This window comes from Papilio polytes, unplaced genomic scaffold (assembly GCF_000836215.1).
Source record: "Papilio polytes unplaced genomic scaffold, Ppol_1.0 DF823980.1, whole genome shotgun sequence".
Lineage (NCBI taxonomy): Eukaryota > Metazoa > Arthropoda > Insecta > Lepidoptera > Papilionidae > Papilio > Papilio polytes.
In genome coordinates this window covers 1922463-1940547 of record NW_013525224.1, presented here as the reverse complement: position 1 = coordinate 1940547, position 18085 = coordinate 1922463, and the positions used below count along the sequence as shown (strand labels likewise).

Sequence of the window (18085 nt, the reverse complement as noted above, 5' to 3'; positions counted from 1 at the left end):
GTTTTATAAATATTTTTGAAAATATGAATGATAAGATGTAGAGCTTATATTGTCATTAAGCTGCAAGGTGACATTAAAATAAGAAAAAATGTAAACAAAATAATCGAAATCTTACCTTTTTAGGTAGCGTTGGGGGCTCGAACTCCTCGTCGTCCCGGCTGGAGAGTGTGGAGCAGGAGGAGCAGGCGGAATCTGCCGACAACGAGCGCGCACGCAGCCAGGCCGCCTCCTCTGCACTCGCGCCCACCACCACGCCATCCGAATAGTCGCTGACGACGACACTGGGTGTACGTACGCAGCGGCCACGCGCCTCGCTACCGTCACTGCCCTCGCTGCCGCGCCGCCCTAGCTGCACCACATGCGCCTCCACTAAAGTACGCTCGCGACGCGGCGAGGGCGCGCCGGGCGGCGGCGTCAGGTCGCGCGGGTGCGAGTGTCGTCGCGGCCTCGGCTCCAGCTCCACGGCGGAGTCGTCACTTAAGTCACGGCTGCGGCGCCGTACCGCCGCGCGGTCATCGTCGTCCGAAGAGGTGATGTCCTCGGGCGGGGTGGCGGCGCGCGGAATGCGCAGATACTGCATGGGCGCAGGTTCGAAACGGCGCAGGAGTTCGGAGACGCGCGGCTGGGCGTGCCGGAGACGCGCGTGCGTGGCCGCGCTCACGAGCCCACTGGCACTAGCGCGGCGTTGCGCATGAGACTGCGCCGGCGCCGCGGCCCGCGCCTTCTCCGGCTCCACACCCGCGCTCAGCTTCAGGTAGAACAGGCTGTGGTTGAGGGCTTTCTCGCGCAGCACGCGGCGAAAGTCCTCCGGAGGTTCTAGGCGCGGCATTGTTCCTGGATACATACATACACAAACTGTTTACTCGATAAATGTAAATAAACAAATGACAGTATTCGAACTACAATTAAAACTTAACTAATTCTTCGTATCATTTTTAATATCAAAATTAAATTAATAACATCTCCCATCTAATTTCATGAAATACGTTTTATGTTAAAAACAGATAGGTTTATTTTATAAAACATAAATTTAATTACATTATTAAAATCTATAATTTCGAATTCTACCTTCAATTGTCATTCTTGGTAAATTTGATTAAAATTATAAACTAAAATTAAACAATTTAATATGCACCTTGATTTCGCTTCAAAAACGGAGCATGATTTTTTTGTTTCTCGTATTGATGTCACAAAATTTTTCCATTCATTAGCTTAGAGACAAAAGCACGAACATGTGCCGAGACTTGAAATAGGTCACTGTATAAATAACGAATACAAAACATGCGCTCTTTGTAGATGAATGTTTACAAATTATGATAATTGTGCATATTATGTCTAACACATTATATTTAAAATCTATTGTTACCTGTATTACGTCACTTCGTTGCTGAACCGTCAGTTAACATTTCATAGTAACTAAAACAAAGAAAACTAATATTAATATAAACAAATAGAATAAGGCAAAGACATTAGGCATCATATTTATTATTAGTATTTTCCTTGTTCTTTTAGAATGATGATGACATAAATTTAACAGTCGTCTACGACTCTAGCCCGCCTTAACATCTTCACACGAATGGACCGGCTCGTCTGGTGCATTACCACGACCACACAGAAGACATGCGTGAAGTGGGAGCAATTCCGCGTACAGTCTGATGAGTGTGGTGCCGGAGGCCTAGTTTTAGTCCCTTTTCCTTTCCACCCTTTTCTTAAGAGGGAAGGATGGAAAGGAAAAGTGGATTTGACGGCGGAAGAGACGCATAGAAAGGGAAAATACCCTGGTTATGTGAGTCTTCTCTTTCCTCGATTAAGGGTAGGTAACGCATCTGTAATTGCGCATATCTATGGACAACGGTCGCTTCGCCATTTCGGCGGATTCAGGTAGCAGCTTGCTCCTTATAATATAAAAAAAAAACAACTGTAATAAGTTGCAACTAAAGTAGAATCGCCTGCAAGAATTAAAAGTTGAAGTTAAAATATTCATTAAAAGCTCTATAAATATTTTAATTACTAGCTGTTCCCGTGCGACTTCATCCGCATAATATTATGAAAATCTAATTTTATTATTTACATGTGTCAAATTATCAATTGCAAATGTCAAAATGACATGACGATGACAAACCATGGAAACCTTGCTTCTTTGATGTTGACAGCAACTTATGGTCTCTTTTCCACATTAGGGTTTTTATCCAAAACATTTACCCCCTAAGTTTAATGGCGTGAAAATATATAGCCTAAAGCGTGACGTAAGTGTGGGGTTTTTTATTGAAAAAAGAATTATTCAAAAATATGCTGTAATTGCTGACATCTTAGGTAACAAAGAAGTCTGTGTTTACACTTTATTATAATAGTATAGATTACGTTTACTTTTGCTCTATGGAGGTTGCTATTAGAGTTTTCTATAGCATTATTATACAATCTCAACTCTGTGAATAAAGTTTCCATATAGTTACGAAATATAGAATTTATGATTTACACACGATTTATTAGATTTCAAAATGTGGAACGAATTGATACGCAAGGCAAACGTGCATGATTTTAATACGTATATGCAAGTGTACATTACAATGTGAAAAACAAATTCCATATAAACCGATAAGTTGAGATTTTAGGAGCCTTCGAGCTAAATGTAGAGTCGTCAACGCATCTACGAAAAAAAAACACATTTTGGGTAGATCAGATATTATCTCTACTATTATTATAAAGAGGAAAGATTAGCATTTTGGGATTTTGGATTTTTGTACGTATCGAAATAACTCCGAAACTAATGGACCGATTTCAAAAATTCTTGCTCCATTAAAAAGCTACGTTATCACTCAGTAATATAGACTATATTTTTTATATTTCACGCAGGTGAAGTCGCGAGCAACAGCCAGTTATAAATAACCGAGTAATTAATACAAAAGACGTTGGATAAATTTTGACTTTGATAGTATCAACGTTATCTAAAATTATTTGATAATATCTTTATTTATCATGATTACTATATTAAAATAATTTAGATAACAAAATAAACTAAACGAAATAATAGAGACGCCTTACTTTAGTATGCGAAGGATTTGCAGAATCTAACATTTAAATATTCCTATGACCTATGCTTTGATATTTTATGCATTGCACCCGCATACACGAATAGTACAAGTACGTGGGTATATTATCAACATTAACAACTATGTACTACATATTTCCATATTAATATAACTATTTGAAATTATTGCACACACCAGATAAATTTTACCTTCAATGTAATGTCCACTATAACCTATCGTAATATCAAAGATGAAACACCAGACAGGAAAGTCCTTAATAAAAGGTATTTGTAATAAAAAATGTTACCCCACTCATGGCTTGTTTAACTCAAGTTAATTCAGTACCGCATCCAAGAGTTAAATTTGTTAAGGCGTCATTATATTGGTAAGGTGTAAACATCAAAAGGTCACGTTTTTGAAACTAGTAAGTGTTGGTAAATTGAACAGCATTCTGTTATTTAGTAGAGAATTTAAAGTAAAAAGTAGTAATTTACATATGGTTATATAATATCCATTTACACCTACAGCTGTAAACTAACTCCACTTGAGTAATATAATCGATTTTAAAACCCTTTTAAAAATACTATTATTATGAATGTTAAAGTTTGGATGGATAAATGCTTGTTAGATATTGTAGCCTAAACTGCTAAACGGATCTCGATAAATTTTGGCATAGATGTGGAGGACAATCTAGAAGAACACATAGGCTACTTACTTTGTTTTTTTTTATTCCACGAGGACGTAGTCGCGAGTCGAAGCTAGTTTTTTCATAAAGGTAACTTTTACAACACTAGTATTATCTAACATTGTAACTAATAAATATCAATAATTTATCTATAAGCGAAGCTTTTATTCAATTAATGTTTATAAATAATACGCTTTTGATTCAGTGTGATAATGCCTTTATACGCCGCCAGTCACTCGCTGCGTGTCCTAATGTGACGTCAAAGCCAGCCTTGTGCCGGAGTAAGGGCGTTCGTTATACTCGCACGAGAATGGCTTAATTTAGACAATATAACAAATTGTTTTGATAACTGTCCACGTAATTTATTTAATGAAGACAAACCATTTCCTGCTATAAAACATCGTATAAAGCTGTATAAATTGTCTTTTAGATGTTTTTCGCAATTTTTTTTTACTATCTAATTACGCGAAATGTTTTGAAGGAACAAACTCTGTTTTCAAGTATTTTAACTTACTAATCGATTACGTTATTGAGGAAAAAATACTTGTTTTAATTAACGGTATATAAAATTGTATAATTATGAAAAGATGAGTTATAACTTTATGATTGAAAGCCAATAACATATTTTGCTCTAATATTAAGTGATGACAATTTAACTAAATTATTAATAAAAATCAAAACACGGAAAGTCGCGGGAAAGAGTGTATTGTAAAACATACCTGACGGCCTAGATAAGCCAGATAAGGCTAAGCTAACAGCGATAGCGCGCAGACGGATCGGGGGCACGCGGCTAGTGTAAACACTTTTATCTCGATGTGGTGAGAGCTTTTAAAGATGTGACATGATTTTATTGTGATATGAAGACAATTTTATTACAAGGATTTAACAAAAACCTACATTCATTTTTAACATAAAATGTTTCATGATTTAATGTAAACTTAGTACTTTTTTTTATGGGATTTAAAAAAAAATCGTAGCTAGTAACCTACGTTAAGGCTAATTAACAGTGGCTATGTTTTTGTACCCATTTTACAATAAATTAAAGGAGGAATTTTTAAAGAGTCATTTATAAAAAAAAATATTGCACATTTTACACTCAAAATTTATAACACGGAAATAAGATAGTGTTATGACTATCAACTTAAGTGCATATAATGCATCTACTAATTACACACTCGCATCGTTACCCGTTACAGTGTACGATTACAAACGGCATCCTGTAAGTACTGTTAAATTAGTTAACTAATGAATAACAAATATAATTTTCTCTCAATAGGTTTTTAATGCTTTTAGTTAAATAAATGTGATTTTAAGCTTTTATGAGCTTTTGTAATCTCACTATTAAGCTTTCTGTGAATGTGTGTCAAATCAATTGACAAATAATTAATTTGAGCTTCGAGTTTTGCACTCAGTACCTCGAAGTAATTATTATTTTCTTGTAGAAAATTAATTACATTATAGTTAGTAATTTGGTGAAATCGACTTTCATCAGATTGAAGCACTTTTCACTGGAGATTAACATCGTGTTAAGAATGTGAACAGTGAGCACAATGGAAAGGAATTAGAAACCGTAACGTACGGACACAGCTCGAGCTCATTGTTATAATAACGTATAGATTACAGTTATATTACATTACCCTTCTTAGTTGTCCGGGAAATAAACCCCCTTTCTCCGAACCGTACATAAAGTAAACAAAACTGGTAATACGTATCGCTGACGATTTATATGAAAGCAGTTCTATAGGCTAAGACTATTAGGGAGGGGACAGCTACCATTAATTAGTAATAATTTTTTTGTGTTGTTTACATTATTTATTTTCTAGGCAAGACAGGCCCCGTTTGCCCGTCTCAACTAGCGACGTTAATTGTTCTATTTTTATTGTAATTTGTTAAATTACATTACACATCTGATTAGAAACACTGTATATTGGGGAAATAATAATAGTTCTCTATTTTTACGAAACCTTTTTTTTATTTTAGACACTTATTATTAGACTAACAGAAATGTTGTTAGAGCAACCTCTGTAATAAATCCAATTAATAAATTCATCAATTAAATTTGAGTGTTTTAATAAGTTTTCTGCTATTGGAATAGAATGTCGTCAAAAGTAGATTAGAAAACAGGTGAACGTGGAACGAACATTAATTTAGTAACGCAATTGCCGTGCGCTTCCGTTGGCCTCTGCGCTGACGAAACGTGAAATATCAGATAAAGTTTAATTTGCTGATAACGTGCCGGTAACGCAATACAGCCCGCTGCTGGTACTATCGTTTTGTCGTCTAAATGTAAAGCGAAATATACAGGTAATGTTCTAGGATACTGATAAGGAATCGCTTAAAAGTTTGCATTGCAATTTAATGTTGTGAACAGCAAAACGCCTATCTTCGTTAACATATACTTCTATATTTTTTTCTGTAATTACTTTATCAAACGAATTAATTCCGTGTAGGAAGTCGGTAAATAATGTCGTGTTGCTGCATTAAGGAAATAGAAATTTAATTTCAATAATTTCATCAAACTAAAATATATCGATTTAGTTATAATGAAGTTAAAAATAATATTGACTTGTATAATGAAATAAAATGTAAATGTAAAATTACAACAAACTAGTCTAAACAATTTTACCTTTGTAAGACTATAATCACAGAATTATTAAAAACAGAGATGTTTACGTCATCAACTAATCTTATAAAGATAAAAGATTGGTATTTTTGAATTTTTGTATGTATTGAAATAACTCAAAAACTACTGGGCCAATTTAAAAATAAAAATCATCATTAAAAAGCTACGTTATCAGTGAGTAACATAGGCTTTTATTGTTTTTTTGATTTCACGCAGACAAAGTCGCGAGCAACAGCTAGTCATCATTATAAATACTAAAACATACAAATATGAATCCATAAATAGTTAACCAAATTGTCTTCCATTGTAACGTGTAGTTACAATTTCTCAATTCTATTTATACAGACATATTCTATCAACAAATTATCTGTTGCTAAAACTTCATTGTAACTACAATCGTTATCAAAGCTTCATTATTCTACTACACTACAAAAATAAACACGACTCTTAGAATAACTAACGGTCCGCAGTCACTGACGTCAGTATAACAATAGCTGTAAAGAGCAGATTGATTTGACCAAACTATAACAAGATAAACCTTCAACATTGCATTCAGTTTATAATAAGATGTTTAATAATGTCATATGATATTATAACATGTTTTCTAAGTAAAACGCACGTATGTTTCGATATTTGATTATATATGTAAGAAAAAGGTAAAACTAGATCCAAGGAAGTCCATGGTCTTTGCCATAACTACCATCTGGGCTGGTAACATTTGTTTTGAAAGACAGATACCTTTTGATGTCCCAATAAAGATGTCTACTTGTGAACAATATTTTACCTTAAGCCCAACCTGTAAATAAACATTATTTTGTTATGCTTTTCTTTAAGCATGTTACTTGGAAGGTGACTCAAATGGTACCAACTTTAATAACTTCGTCATTCGGATTAACGTCGTAAAGAAAGAAATAAAATTACTTTATAACCCGCACTTGTGGAAAACCCAAACTGTAAACTGAAGTATTCTTGATTATACTTGGAAAAGAGTATGCATAAGGTAAGTATAACTGCCGCACACAGCACCAGGTTTCCACCACCTATGGACATCAGCACCAATAGAGAAAGGCCAAAGCATTGCCAAGGCGCCTGCGTTTTTGTATGACCGTTGGTACTAAGCGCCTATGGACAGTAGCCGCTTCTTTATTTCGGCGAATTCATATGGCAGCTTGCTTTTTCGTCACCTTGTAATATATAAAACAAAGACAAGTCCGTTAAGGGTGCAAAGCTTGTTATAAGCGTTATCATAAGTTCGGTTATCGAAGTATTCATTAAATATGGTTGCGAGGGCGTCGTGTATTGTCGACCGATACGCAACTTGATAACTGATTTCCTGCGTAAATAACCAATTTGTTTTCCACACTAAGATTAATTAAAATAAATTTAATGTTTCCCTTAAAATTATACAATATTAGCTTTTGCCCGTGACTCCGTCGCCTGGAATTATAAACAAGCAAAAGTGAGTAGTCTATGTGTTCACCCAGACTACCCTCTACATCTATAACAAATTTTATGGAAATCCGTTCAGCTTTAGGAGCTATAAGCTCTAACAAACATCCATCCATCTGAACTTTCGCATTTATATGCTGTAATTAGTCCGTCTGCAAATAAAATTAACTGAATGACTTGAACATCTAATTTCAAAGTATTGTCACTATTATGATTTACAAAGAATATTGTAAAGTAAAATTTTTCGCAAGCGAAAACATGTTGATGTCAACATCACAAATTGAAAAATATACTGTTTCTAAATTCATTTATGTGTATGAAATTGTAAACAAGTTTGTTATTTTGCAGTCACTTCCATAAGACATGACGCACTATGATGCGGTGACGCAGTATTGACCATAAAGTATATGTAGAGTGCGTCGCTAAGATGATCGAATGACCAGAACATTTGTTACTGACAGCATCCGTGCAGGGTCGATATCCGGGCTAAACGTATGTAAATGTGTTTTTATGTACACCATGGATTTGTTAACTCACGGATCGTCCAGTGATGTCCTTCCTTCATCCTTCTAAAATCCGGGTAGAACGTCAAAATACATTGTTACCTTTCTTGTCCTGAACTAATCCTCCTGTATGAGATTATCAAGCCCTTTATTTTGTGTCAAACGTTTAAAATAATTGTGTCGTTACGATTTTAATTAAATAAACTGTATTCATCAATATTTTTAATAGCTGCAATATTTTTTTTAAAAATCATGGTCACTGTTGTCAGAGACTGCGACATTTTTTTCGCCTTGCTAATGCATAATAGATGCGCTTCCATTATTTATTTATGCGGTGACGCTAAGCATTGAGACAGGTTAGGTTTTTTCACAAATATGTTAGGCAACCGCATGAAATATTTCAGTACAAAGTAACTGCGTAGGCGCATACAATTATTTTAAGAATGCCATTATTTTTTCGACATTTAAAGTTTCCTAAAGCACTTGTAATAATTCAATTACATTCATCTGTTCAATATGCTTGCTATAAGATCAACATTACGATGTTAATTTTTTTTCTAAAATAATACAAATTGGCTGCACATTAGTTTTGTCTTATAACCACGTTGCTGGCCAGTTATTTGGTCCACTTTTTTTCTCAGCCATACTGGTTTCTCGGCACGTAATCTTAGGGTCAAGAATGTTCAGTACTAACTTATTAATTTCTTGATCTAATTCAAGCAACTTGAAATGGTTACGACAAAAAAATATTATTATAATGTGCCATTTTAGCTATGCTTCTTTGACAATACTCGATTTTGTTACTTACTTTTTGAAACACGATTTAATTTTATAATATAATATAAATCCATTAAGCATATTCTAGTTTCTTAAAATAGAAGAAAATTTCAATTAACACTCAATTTTGGAACAGGAAAAAATCGTTTAATTAAATTACAAGCCATTTGAATTGAATTCTTGACGTAAAAGATGTCCTCGAACGTGATCATTTCGATTAGAATTGTATGAAAATAATTGTGTTATTGTAAAAAATCTAAAAGGCATAAAACGTTTATTAATTATACGCTATCATAAAACTTCAAAGTTGTGATCAAAAATCAAAATGTCTTAGAAAATTAAAAAAGTTTCTATTAAAATATTATTTTTTAAGTTAACATCCTCAAGAATTCTCAGGAAATACTAATTTTACCACAAATTGATTAGTGGTTTAAAAATGAGTAAAGGATGAATAAGTTTCTGTACAAAACAAAATATATTTATTAGTAGAAATTAAGGGTCTCTCCCACCACTGCCTGATAGAGTCTCAGATAGCTTAAAAATGACGTCACAGTCAGGTAAGGTAACAAAATCCGATATTACCAACACATGTTTTACACTGCCATGGTCACGCTTTACTGGAATTTCTAAAGTCACAAATACCTTATCTAAATCCTAACAATGACGTAATATTCAATAGCTACATATAACTATATGTATGTACTTTAAGTTACGTTATTCGCATTAAAAATATTTATTGCGCCAAATTCCAATAAGAATTGCGGTTTTAAATTTGATCGTTACCGTCACGGCAAAAGGCAGTTGCCACGACAAAACTGCCTTTTGTCAATCATGTAAAGAATTTTATGTTGGCTTTAATGGTAATCGTTCTACATCAGGGGTGGCAAACCTGCGTGAGTATTTTAAAGAAGTGTTTAATACGTTTTTCAACGTGCCATCAAATAATTTTCAGTTTATGATTATTGGGTACATTTCGTAATAGGATCAATCGCGATGACCAAATCAAAAAAGCACGCGTGCCATTTGTTCGCTACCCCTGAAGTATACGTCACAATAATATTGCGAACAATTTTTGTCAATACGTAATTTTTTATTGAATGAATTCATATTATTAATTTATCGATTACATGAAATCACTTATTTTGCAATATAAATAATTTTATACGATTTCCTTGATGTGGGTAAACCCACACTTTTGATAGTGACATCAGGTATGGTCAGTAACTTTAAAATAAAAATAAAGCATTTTTCTTTTTCTTTTAAATAAGAATGGGTCAAGGCTAAACAGCTGTGACTAAAATCGTTGCAAAAAAATCGATTAGAATTTTATTCGATTTCGGATATCAAATAGGTTTTAATTACGATAAAAACTTTGTACCGACGTTTTATTTCTTTTAACTATAATTATACTATTTTTAACTTCAATACTCGGAATCGTTTTAACATTTAGACAGTCTCTTATAGCAGATTAATGTACTAAATGTCCGCTATTAAAGATGACCTAAGTACAGTTACAATACACCTGCATACATCGACTGCTAATGACGTATATCAACATAATGAACTCTTGCATGGCCTTATTATTTGCAGCATAGTGCTGACTAAGCATTGCATCATTGTTACTTGATACCACCAGTGATGTGGTCTGCTCTAACATTTTCTATGTCCTATTGATTGTAAAATAATTACAATAGAAAATATTTATCATAGCTTTATCAAACTCTTTCTTTTTATATAATAGACTATTTGATTGCTAAGAAAAGTGTTGTAAAAAATAAATAAGGTTTATTTGTACACCGGTATACACATATTTGGTAATGTTTCCTAGATCTGAATTAATTTAGAATCTCGTGTACATTGAGACTACACCGGTGTACTCTAAGTCTGCACTGGTGTACAATGAGACTGCACCGGTGTACACTAAGTCTGCACTGGCATACAATGAGACAGCACTGGTGTACAATGAGACTGCACCGGTGTACACTAAGTCAGCACTGGTGTACAATGAGACTGCACTGGTGCACAATGAGACTACACCGGTGTACACTAAGTCTGCACTGGTGTACAATAAGACTGCACTGGTGTACACTGAGACTGCACCGGTGTACACTAAGTCTGCACTGGTGTACAATGAGACTGCACTGGTGCACAATGAGACTACACCGGTGTACACTAAGTCTGCACTGGTGTACAATGAGACTGCACTGGTGTACACTGAGACTGCACCGGTGTACACTAAATGGGTCACTGGTGTACATTGTTTTCTCCTTGTCATTTACTACAAAATTACTTAAAAAATACTGCAGACTCGGAAATAAATTAAACAGTGAAGACGAGCAGTTTGGACACGTCTTGTTTCGAGTGTGGGTGGGCATTACGGAGTGTCCCGTTTATCTAAACGATCTTTCAATTGATCCTAACAACTTACAAGTGCGATCAGCCAACAGACGCTTGATACCACTATTTATTTATTTAACTCAATTTTATTATCAACGATTGGCTGTATGTAACGTATAATGTTTAATAGAAAAAAGTGCAGAATCAGATATTAAAGATGCTTTAAGATAAAAAATACTCGCATATTGTTGGAAATATTTTGAGTGTAAATCCTCAAACTATTACGATAATCAGTTTTTTTTTGTTATTACCGAATAAAAGGTATTTCGTTTGTTTAAATATTTTAAAAAAAGCTTTATAGTCCTTCTCAAGATTACGTAAAATAATTAAAAATATGTAAAACATTTAGTTCTGGTAGCAGTAAAATTTTTACTGAAAAAATTTTGGTTGTCTCATTCGTATACACTTTCTTATGAAAACTTATGATAAATTACGGCTTAACATGAGTGGTATATCTTGAGATTGCCACTTATAAAACTTTCCCATGTTTCCCGCGTTTTCACGCGAAATCACGTACATACTGCAGTTAGTTTTGTGATGTACAAGATAAACAACTTTTATGTTATCATACAGAAATTATTCTACTTTGAAATATAGTAATTCTAGATGTTTCTTTGCCTTTTTTTACTAATTTACTTGTAAACTTTAGTGAGTGTTAAAGAAAATTTAATTGTGAAGTATTTTTACTATGAACTACAGATGTAATGCGTTTAAAGCGTATTCGTTTATAACAAATCTAACCATCCCTTTAATGTTTTTACTTTAAATAAATGGGACCCACTTGCAAGCATTACCTTTCGGATAAAAAAAAAGAATTATCAAAATCGGTCCACTAGCTGCGAAGTTATGCCGTAACACACATAAACAAAACATACAGACGAATTGAGTACCTCCTTCTTTTGGGAAGTCGGTCAAAAAACATAATAGACAGTTAATACGCTATAGTCTATAGTTCCGTTTATGTTAGAAAATCATCGGACACGGTAGAACATCGACTGTCTTACAAAAAATATGGCGTTACATTTTTATAACGGTGACTTTCGAATGTTAATTTAGTTCATTAGTAATTATCAGTGCAGACAAAACATGTACGGAAGCGATTGAATACATTTTACGTTACAGTGTGTAACGTGAGCAAAATGTTGCGTGTCTGCGTCGCGGAAACATGTCTAATGTCTAACCGTTAGTTCCTACTACCGAAACATTTGTTTAAAAACATGTGATCTCACCTATTTTCTAAAGCCTGCTACACACGTTTTGTTTTATCTGAACAGTCGGATTTGGTTTATTCCCAACCGTCATCCCGCTCTGTTCCCACGTGAGAATAAAAGGTTTCCTCTATCTTACCTTTCAGTCACACTATCAATAGGTTGACAGATGGAACTTTTATGAAATAAGGTCCAACCGTCCCCTCGTTGCAAAAGGGGTGACGGCTGGGAATAATTCTCGGATTTCTGTTTGGCTTACAGACGTTAGATTTATCTGAACGATCTGAATGTTCAGATATAACTAAGCGTGTCTAGCGGGCTTAAGACAGGATGAGAGATAGCTATAAGTTTTATGTAAATATTCTGGCTGTATTCACGGTTAGTGTTACTATAAACATGTAGTTTAGTTCTTCTCAGAAATTTTTGATAATCGTCTGAATGAATGACGATATATCTTCGTATTATATTGCTATTGGTATTCGTCCGTTTTGTTGTTGAGTTTTAATTTTGTTTTATAACACGTTCCGTTTTACAAATCTATATCTTTACTCTGTACTAATATGATAAATGTAGGATGTCTGCAATCACAACATAATTTTGGATAAAGGTGTTTTTAATAAAAAGCCCTACACTTACTACACGGTTTAGGATATATATTTACATGCTGTAAAACTTAGGTGGTAAATAAAATGAAAAACCGTCTTGCGCAAAGGCCTGCGTTGTAATTTTGTCATTTGAATTTTGACATTTACATTGAAAGTTTTACAAATGTAGACAACAAAATATAATTCCATGCGGATAAAGCCGCGCGAGAACAACTAGTATTAAATATTGCATAATTACAATGACTATACGGAGATTAAACTGACAATGCTTCCATAAACAGTTATAACATTTAATAACAATATGATAATGTTACAACTTCTATGCTTTATTGCGTATTTACTAAAATAGAATTATAATGAAAGTCAACATAAGAATCTAGAAGCAAGACATTTATTATAATAAAAAAACTACAGAAGTGGTGAAACATGTGACATTTTTAATTAAATTACTGTTTTAATAAACATTGAATACCGGACTAAATACTAAAACTTACGGTATGTTTGTATTTATTTTAATTTGGATAGCAATCGATTTTTCTGGTCGATTTCTTTGTCGCATGTATGCGTATGTATGTATGCATGTATTTTGTGTACAAAACGCATTAATAGTCAATCCAATAAGAACATGACATCTCTATTAATCGACATGACAGTCTGTCTCTGTTTTCAAAGTCGACAAAATGTAATAATAACTTTTAGAGTTAATTTTACCTAATATCTACTAGTCATCATTTCTTTTCCATACTAGAAATAAAGTACCAAACCAAACTTAAAAATATATTGGAATATTTTCTAGCCACTTACAAGTAAATAATCAGTACATAATATTTAGTTCAGTCAAAGCTATTGAATAAATCGTGAGCTGTCCCTGGAACCTTCGTTTTCAGGTCAATGACATTAAACAATTTGACATTTGTAACAACTTCGAGTAAGAAAACAAGAAGGTCAATAACCTTAGTAAGAGGAACCTTTTGTACGTGAAAATACATCGCAAATCAGGAGTTTGTCATAACAATGATGCATCAAACAAGGACAAACAAAACATCCTTGTTTCTAAAATGACATGTCTTGTTCATTTTTATGAGATTTACTTCACTTATAGATTGTCAGAGAAACTGAAATAAGGTACTACTAGCTATGGTCTGTGACTTTTAATGCGTGATATAAGAAAAAAATTAATAGTTGAAGTTGAGAAAAGTACAGAAGAATGTTCACTCAAATCTCGCATTTAAGATTTTAATTATATTACGGTTTTACCGCAAATAATTATGGAAGGTTAAATTTTACTGGCACCCTACCCCACCTTGCTGTTTCCACATGTTTTTCATCAACATGCCGTATTCGGCAAGACCGGTGTTGCCCCTCTTTCCCATTTATGGTATTCGTGTTGATCGAAAAGGGCTTCTTTCATCGAAATGAATAAATTAATGACATTGGATAACAGCATATACTACGAACAATCGTTTACATTACTTTTAATTTTGAATTGGTTTTCAATTAATTATAAAATTATTTTAATCACAATAAAATAACTGTAGTTAATTAAATATTTAAACAAGATAAAACATACTTAAAGTAATATTACAATAAACAACCAGATTTTTAATTGAAACTTTCTCTTTGGTCCCATTTATACGAGTGATAAAAATAATTACGTTTACATTGGAAGGTTATATACAAACAAAACGTAGGTATCCTACACAAACGAGTAATGAAAAATGCATTTACAACTGTTCAATTAAATGCATTTGTATGCGTCGCTTACGAAATACAATGCGAACATAAAACTCGCATTAAAAACCGCCAGTACAATAGCCAGAAAATAGTGCTAAAATGAACAAATGCACACGTGCATTTACTTGATAGATTAAAAAGAAATTTAAGGGCTAGTTTACACTCACCTAGATTTAAAGCGCGCAACAGTACCGTTAGAGCCACACAAACACCGTACTCATTCACAACAATACAACACAGATTGATAACAATTAACAACCGAGCCAGAGACTGGCGACCGACCGTCGACCATCGACTGCGTACACCGACTGCCTCTGTTTCGCCAGCACTCGCCGCGCCCGCTAGCCCGCCTCAGATAACTGAATCAAGATAATGCACTAAGGTAAAAGCAAGCGATATAAAGCCGCGTTCACATTCGCGCTACAATGTGCCATTCATGTTTTGTATTTTTTTACATTCTGACCAGCTGCATGTTAACAACTCAATAGTTGTTTTGCAAAAATCAAGCAATGTTTTGCAAATAAGTACATGTTAAGTATCGTACTAATTTTATTGTTTTATCTTCCAAATCAAAGATACGAGTGAACTCAACCAACCCGCACTGGGACAGCCTGGTTGACTATGGCCTAGTCACCCTAATTTAGGCTTCGAGCCCCTCAGTAGGGACGTATAGTGAGCTGGTGATGATCTTCCAATGTAAAGTATACACTTCCACACGGATTTTTGTTATAAACCTCTAGAGTATTTAATACTTTCTTCTTAACTGTCTTGAAGAAGGTCGCAGAAAGAACAACGTTGATGAAAGCCAATTCCAGTTTTACCGTACGCGGCGAAGGTACGCAGCGAAACCGCCTCGAGCAACGTGCTCGCAGAACATCAAGGTACCTACTGTTTTCGGCAAACGAGTCTTTAATTTAGTAATAACTACACATACACTCTTTTGTTTCATCATTTAACCTTTCAACCACATAATTCATGTAGGCTTAATTTTTTTTAACAATTTATGCCTACTGTCATCAACTAGAATTCTTCTGTATGTGTCACTTCATTTTTTAAGGTAACTAAACTTCTTCTTGTGCCTCTCCACTAATAAAGGAACACCAGCTTAGCTAATCTCCCCCTATCTTGCGATAACAAACCAGATCTTCGACGCTGGCAATGTTGGTCCAATCCCTGTTGGTTCTTAGCCAAAATTTCTTACTACGTCGAACGTGTCTTTTACGAAGCTACAAAGAATTAAAAATGTGATGTGTCTAGATGATGTGATACGACATCTTAGCTTCAATACGTTAATTAAGGATGCAGACGTTTAGAAATAATTAGGTTAGGTTAGGTTATAAAGACAGTTCAAAGCAATTAATATAGCTTATGTACATTGGGGTCTTTGAACACGTATTCCTTGGATGTCACTACTTTTTCTCTTAATCTATACAAAATTTGCTAAATTGATACAGAAATTAATTTATCATCCTCCTGTTCTTATCTCACTTATGTAGTGTTTTCCAGATCGAAAACATTACCACAAAAAATACTTAAATTGGTAACTTTATGAATAAAACATCTTGCAACACTTTATAGTAGGTAACCGTTATTCACGTACATTCGAATGGTGACTTTTAGTACAATATCTAGTTAATTCAAGGACCCCTCTAATGTCAAGAGAGCGGCGATGCGATATTTTACCTTAAAATTGCATTAGCACCGCAAATACGACATACCTTTTTAATGTGTACCGTCAGTTAACAATGTCGTAACATGTCTACCAAACAGCTCTAAAAGTACAAAGACGGCATTTTGCAAATGTGTTGCTGCAGTGAAAACTTACGTTTAAAGACATAACTTGCATAAAATGTTTGTTTTGTTTAAATTAAATTATTTTAAAACTAGATTCAATTGTAGTATTGTTTAAAGTGTTAGAATGAAGTTCATATAGTTATTTTTCCAATAAGGCCAAATATGAAATTCATTGTCATGATAATAATATTGTTATTTTATTAAAAACATCGAAGAACACAATCGTTTTATTTTGTTATTGTAACATTATTTTATTGTAGTATGCATTTATTTTATTAAAACAATGCAAATCCAGAAATTCATATTTAAATAGTTTGTGGGTTATAATCTATATTATCTATATTTATTGTTAAATATTGGGTGTATTCCGCGTACTCTCCTACACTTAGTCTAGTTTCGTAGTGCATAATAAATTTTGTGATCAGCGACTTAGCCAAAATATTTTGACGCGTACCAATGGTTCGCCATCCCTGTATAGAAGAGAGCGATATTAAATAATTTGTTCATTTTAAATAGAAGCTCACCTGACAAAGTTATTATGATTTGATTTACTTTTATTTCAACAAAAAACATATTAAAGGATTTCCCCTCAGTCGCTAAGATTGTTACTTGTTTTCCATAGACATTCCATAGACAATGTACTCGTAAGCAACAACTACAGCAACATAGAAGTTCCTGCGATATCTGTAAAAGAAACTTTCCATTTATTCTTTATTCATGTGAATTGTAACGCGGAGTAAGATTAAGTAAATCATATAATTCATTAAGATAATAAGATAATATTTACACAGTAATAACTGCATGAAAAACAGTCCATAATATAATTATATAATTAACATCAAATACATAAAATTCATAGCTTTCGACCGGGACACCGACGACGTAGAGGAAAAAACAAAATCTGTACGGTCGTCCCTATTATGACCTATATCTATGCCAAAATCCGTTTAGCAGTTTATACAGTAAACTCTAACAAACTCCATCCATCGAAACTTCCGCATTTATATTATTAGTAAGATAATGTCATACGTTAGAAAACTTTGATAATTGATATAAATAGACTAAACCATCCTGAGAAATACATATAAGTATGGATCGGAAAGTTGGACAGTTAAAGGAAGGAAGAGGATAAAGTTTTTTAATTTAATATTAAGTGTAAAGCGCTATTGATGGTGGTGATATAAAAACAGGATTATCTATAATATTATAATAAAGCGTAAACACACACTACTTTGTTCCCTAAGATGTCAGCAATTACAGCATATTTTTAAATAATTCTTG

General features: G+C 33.8%; 1 protein-coding gene across 1 annotated transcript in view; it reads right to left on the bottom strand.

Moving 5' to 3' along the window:
- The window catches only part of LOC106101562 (inositol-trisphosphate 3-kinase B), a 91627-nt gene extending 76254 nt beyond the window's left edge, over window positions 1–15373 (bottom strand). The window contains exons 1-3 of the mRNA XM_013280816.1: window positions 15178–15373; window positions 1367–1416; window positions 116–834 (exon numbers count right to left, since the gene is read on the bottom strand). Coding sequence (XP_013136270.1) covers window positions 116–829 — 714 coding nt within the window. The 5' untranslated portion in view covers window positions 830–834; window positions 1367–1416; window positions 15178–15373. The remainder of the gene's footprint in view (window positions 1–115; window positions 835–1366; window positions 1417–15177) is intronic.
- Between the last annotated feature and the right edge of the window lie 2712 nt (window positions 15374–18085).